At 38.3% G+C, this 4,990-nt stretch overlaps 1 protein-coding gene and 1 long non-coding RNA gene across 2 annotated transcripts in view; both read right to left on the reverse strand.

Moving 5' to 3' along the window:
• Nucleotides 1-229: 229 nt before the first annotated feature.
• LOC100749145 (synaptic vesicle membrane protein VAT-1 homolog-like) overlaps nt 230-4,990 on the reverse strand; it is a 32,152-nt gene continuing 27,391 nt past the window's right edge. Inside the window, exons 4-7 of the mRNA XM_003493633.3 lie at nt 2,044-2,192; nt 1,783-1,942; nt 915-1,347; nt 230-744 (exon numbers count right to left, since the gene is read on the reverse strand). Of these exons, the coding sequence (XP_003493681.1) occupies nt 719-744; nt 915-1,347; nt 1,783-1,942; nt 2,044-2,192 (768 nt within the window). The 3' untranslated portion in view covers nt 230-718. The remainder of the gene's footprint in view (nt 745-914; nt 1,348-1,782; nt 1,943-2,043; nt 2,193-4,990) is intronic.
• Nucleotides 4,365-4,990, reverse strand: LOC112213798. Its single transcript, XR_002947712.2, has 2 exons — nt 4,942-4,990; nt 4,365-4,828 (listed from the first exon to the last, which is right to left on the reverse strand). It is a non-coding gene; the product is annotated as an uncharacterized LOC112213798 (long non-coding RNA).

Raw genomic sequence — 4,990 nt, forward strand, 5'->3', positions numbered from 1 at the left:
TGATGTTTAAAAAATAAAAAATAAAAAATAAAAAAGGAAGTATGAAATTATTAAGAGGTCGTCCAATAAGTCTAGCATCTACCAGATTCATTTAGTCTATCATATATGAAAATGAATCTTATGTTTTGGTCAGTGTGAAAAAATAAAAATAATAATTCTTATATTCTGCAAACTACTGTGGACCACGTCAAGATTGATATTGTTTCCTTATATTTGGTTGTATGTTTTGTTTTTACTTTTGTTTCCCTCTGGTTCACATACATGAATGAACCTGTACGTGTATTTTCACGCCCACTCTTTCACTCGTGAATTCCACTGAAGAATTCTTTCAGCGCAAACAGACGGGAGGAGAGAGGCATGCAGATGAATTCTGGGGAAACGAGCCTTCTTTTCTCTTTTTTTGGTTGAATTTGACAAACTAAATATTTCGAAATCCTTATTTTTCGTTTCTGTTTTTGTTGTCTTGCTTTTTTTGTTTTCTTTTTCCAAATTAATTCGTCATCAGCATAGCATGATGATACTTTATGGATATTCGTCACATAATAATCAAGCGTCGTATAGCGCAACAAACGTAGTAGATCTCTGGATAGTGAGGAATAATAGAGTACTTATCTGCAAAATTCTTGATCTTCACGGGAGATATCAGTGTTTTACATTTTTTATATATATATGTATTTTTATGTATATACGTATATTAAAATTAGCTAGCGCCGCTAATTCAGCTCGATTCTTTTTCTTTAGAATCTGAAAGCAAACAAAGGAGGCTCGGTCAATCGAAAGGACGCGCGAAATATTTGACTGGGCAATTGAATATTTCGTTACCGTTTGCGGGTAACAAAGCGCGCAACGACAAATAATTTTTTTTTCCAGGAACGATACAAGCTAGAGAACGTTTTTTTTCTGTTTTTATTTACCGCTATCGGATTTGTCTTCGGATGTTCCATTTGTCAGTTCAGGCTCTTTCTTCTTCTCCCCCTCCTCGGATTCAACGCTCGTCGCTTTTTTCTCTTGGCTTTCTTGGCTGGCCGCCTTTTTATCCTTCGTCTTTCCTTTGGCTGGGGTGGCTGGCTTCGGTTTTGGCTCGAGACTCGGATCCAGCACGATCTTACCAATGTTCTTACGGTCATGCATCTTCTGCATGGCTTCCGGGACGTCCTCCAAAGCCCACGTAGAATCTACCATAGGCTTTATTTGACCATCGTTCCATAAGGCGAACACTCGTTCTACTGCTCGTCGCACGAACGCGTGGCTACCATGTTGATACATCAAGTGGCGCAGATTCAACCCAGACAGAGTTTTATTCTCGTCAAACAGTTTGATGGGGGATACCTTGTCTACTTGCCACCACTGTAAAATGATAAACATGAAAGATTTTGAACATTGATGTAATATATTGTCATACATAAGATAGCCCAAGTCTGTTTTGCGATTAAATGCATTTCCAAACATTTTACAAGGATGAGATTATTGTGTTAAAATAATTTCATTTATCAGTATACATGTATATATCGTGGTTTATTAAAGAGAAAAGTAAATGATTTTGAAATATTCATTCTCTAATTTATATTTAAATTACCTAATGGATCTCTAAAAAGCCTCTCATCCTTATAAAAGTACTTAATTTCCTTGACTTCGTACCTCTTGGATTAAGCGCGTTTACTGATTAAACTACTGGTCCTATTCATAAATTAGTTACCGCTATTACAAGGAGGAAATAACTCCTTGTACAACGATGCGGAGAGAGGAAGAAAAAAATAATAAAGTTAAATTTCTGTGACGTACTGATCGCGCTGCCGAGAAGAAGCTTTTAGTCTCTCCGGTGACCACATTACTCGATCCATAAAGGATATATTTCCCCATTGGTTTCAACAAAGCGTAACCCTTGTTGCATTCTTCGCCGCAAAGGCAATCCAGAACGATGTCTACGCCCTCTGGGGAGATCCTGTAGAACAAAAGAGAATCGAAACGGCCGATAAAGAATCCTATGATATATAAACACACCATGAAGGGAAAAAACGATAAATTATAGAGTTCGTTACACACTTCCTGACTTCGTTGCTATAGTCTGTGCCTCGTTCCAAGAGGTGGTCGATGGTGCCAGCTGCTTTCAGGGCTTCGTGCTTTGATTTACTGCACACACCAAAGATGGTCACGTCTTTCACGGTCTTGGCCAGCTGGACCACTGCCTGACCCTAAAACAGAATTCATCAAATGAATACTAATAACTGAAGATAGGAAAAAGGAACTATCCTTTATTAGTACGTTCAAATGATAAATTTCAGATTGGATATAGCAAATACGCGTAAATTTCAGCTTTCTAAAGTACACAGAAAACGCGTATGATTCGAAGAATTATTCAAATGCAACATTTCTTATTCAAGACTAAAAGTTCTCGATTCTAATGGTCGCATCTAAATTCCGTAGCCATCGTGTTTCACTAATCTTTTAGAGATCTCTTATCGCCTCTTTTCTCTCATTAAAGGAAATTTTATTTTCTGTTAACATACTTGAACGAAACTCGTTAACTCCGTGGTACGAGAATTTTTCACGGTGTAAAGGATATAGCGGCGAGTTATATCTTTTAAAAACTTCAGAAGCGGCGGCCAGGGGCGCGCTTAAATTATTTTTAGTTGCCCGGCTGTTCGTATCGTGTTCACCAAACTCGTAATCCCATTATGGTGGCAGAAGGCAGAAAAAGCGTCTTCTGAAGTCTTTTCATTGCGCGACCGCGAAAGAACAGCCGGGGCAGGACACACGATGAGGAAGAAAAAATTGAAGCGGAGCTGCTGGAGATTTTCTCAACAGAAGCAGCATTCATTATTTCCGAGAATCAAGAGAGCTGACCGCCCTTCTCTCTTCTCTTCTCCTTGTCGCTCCACTCTGACCGTTCTGTCGAGAATTCGATACCCAATAACGTTGACCAATCCCAGAGCCTCGAGTGGCGCGGCGAAAGGAACAGAGACAGGACGATAGGTTCGAAGGGAAGAGAAGCAAGAATTTAAGAAAACGAAAAAATCGAAGAAAAGAGGTAGCAAAAAGGGAAAGAGCGCGGACGAGGGCCAGAATGTTAAGAAGCCACTCTACATTGTACGTCATAACGTAACACATTGCCAACCGTTTAGAAGGAATCTCGTTTTCTATCATCATATTATTCATAATTAGACTGCGGATATTTATACAATTTCATATTTTTATAAATATAACTAAAAATAAAGACGATCGTATTTCACGTATTAAACGTTATAACCAGTGTTTTGGATACTTTTGCATATTGCTTTGTGGTGCCTTTAGATTTTCATCTAAATGCATAAAAATCCACAGTCTATTTATAATAAATAATATTTCGTTCCCTAGCTAACAATGCACAACAGATTCAGATAGTTCATACGAATCAATCTCTTAGAGTAAAGGCTGTCGTAAAAGTTTTATGTAAGCAGATTAATAAACAAACGAAATGTGTTCAAAATTTGTATAATATATCATGTATATATATCAGATCGATCAATTTCCCCTCGTAAAAATATCCTAATAATATCGAAAGATTCCCGAAGATCAAACTTTCTAGAAGTTTCTCGATGTTATCGCGATACACATCTGTTCCAAACGATATTTCCTCAAACCACCACCACCACCACCACCACTACTGTGAAATTCTCCACGCATCATTGACAGCAACGAACATATTTCATGCGGTTAAGTCGAACGAAACGCCGCGAGTATACGAAACCAGTTAGTTCGACAAGAATATACGTAACTAGGGGATGGCAATACAGGGCAAAGGAAAATATGAGCTGATATGGTGTGGTAGCACCAGCGAGTTCGAAGAAAGAGGAAAAGTCCGACGTGATCGGGAAATGCAATCTCTCAAGTCAAGTGCTTTTTCTAGCTTTTCTCGTCTACGTGACTCGCCTAAATCCTTCTCCGACGATGATACACGCGGAAAAGCGTATTTGAGGCACGCGTCGACAATCTCAAGTTTTAATGAAATAACGAATCTGAACAGATTTCTGTCTCTCTTCTTTCGCTTTTTCTTTGTCAGATGATCTTAAGCTGTTCGAATTTTCTATGTAAGAGAACAAATAACATTTACCCAATAAGACAAATAATTTTTCTGTGTCTTTAAAGCGATATAAGAATCTTTGTTTCGGTGGGTTTTATTTTTCGATAAACCGAAGAATGACGTAACAAAGACGCGCGCAGGGATTCGAGTTCAAACTGGTTATCAGAAGTGAATTTCTTGCCTGATTAAAACGGCATTACATAAATACTTAAAATCGAGATGCGATAGTTTGACGGGATTAGGTAATCAGGATTGGGTCATCGAAAGATAAGTCCGAAATCGGTATATCCAAGAATCCTCCCGATACAGCCAGAAAAGAACCACATTTATCAAATCATACATTCTACATTTACACCCTTAAACATTATTAGACAATAATTTCTATTTACATCGCTGTCGCTTACATCTATTCGTTCGTTCTTTAATAAAACCACGATATTAACCCTGAAGTTAGCACACGGTGGCCTTTCATAATCGTAACAGGATACCGGTTTTGGTTACTGCATTGCAAACTAATTGCAAGTGGAAAAATTCCTTAACGTTTCTACACACGTTTGAACTCTGAATGCTCTGAAACGACATACCAAGTATTTCAACTATTGTACATATCACGTATTTCACTGAGTTTTTCCAGAATCATTTTACGTATTCGAAATATGTAAAAAAATTCTCACAACTGAAAGACCGCGGTGCGATGTACGTCAGACTCAGATACATTACAATTAGTTAGAGCCACCGATTCAGCTCGATATTCCTTTCCTTTGCAATCTGAAAGTTAATAACATTAATAATGATCCTTCATAATGCGATCAACTAAATATCGAACTGGCCACAGTACTCGTTCGTGCAAACGGGGCTTAAAGCGAGCGTACAACACGTACTGACGGTGATAGCATGACGGTAGTGGTAACAGTTGTGGTGGTGTGGTCT

This window comes from Bombus impatiens, unplaced genomic scaffold (genome assembly GCF_000188095.3).
Source record: "Bombus impatiens unplaced genomic scaffold, BIMP_2.2 scf_1275, whole genome shotgun sequence".
Lineage (NCBI taxonomy): Eukaryota > Metazoa > Arthropoda > Insecta > Hymenoptera > Apidae > Bombus > Bombus impatiens.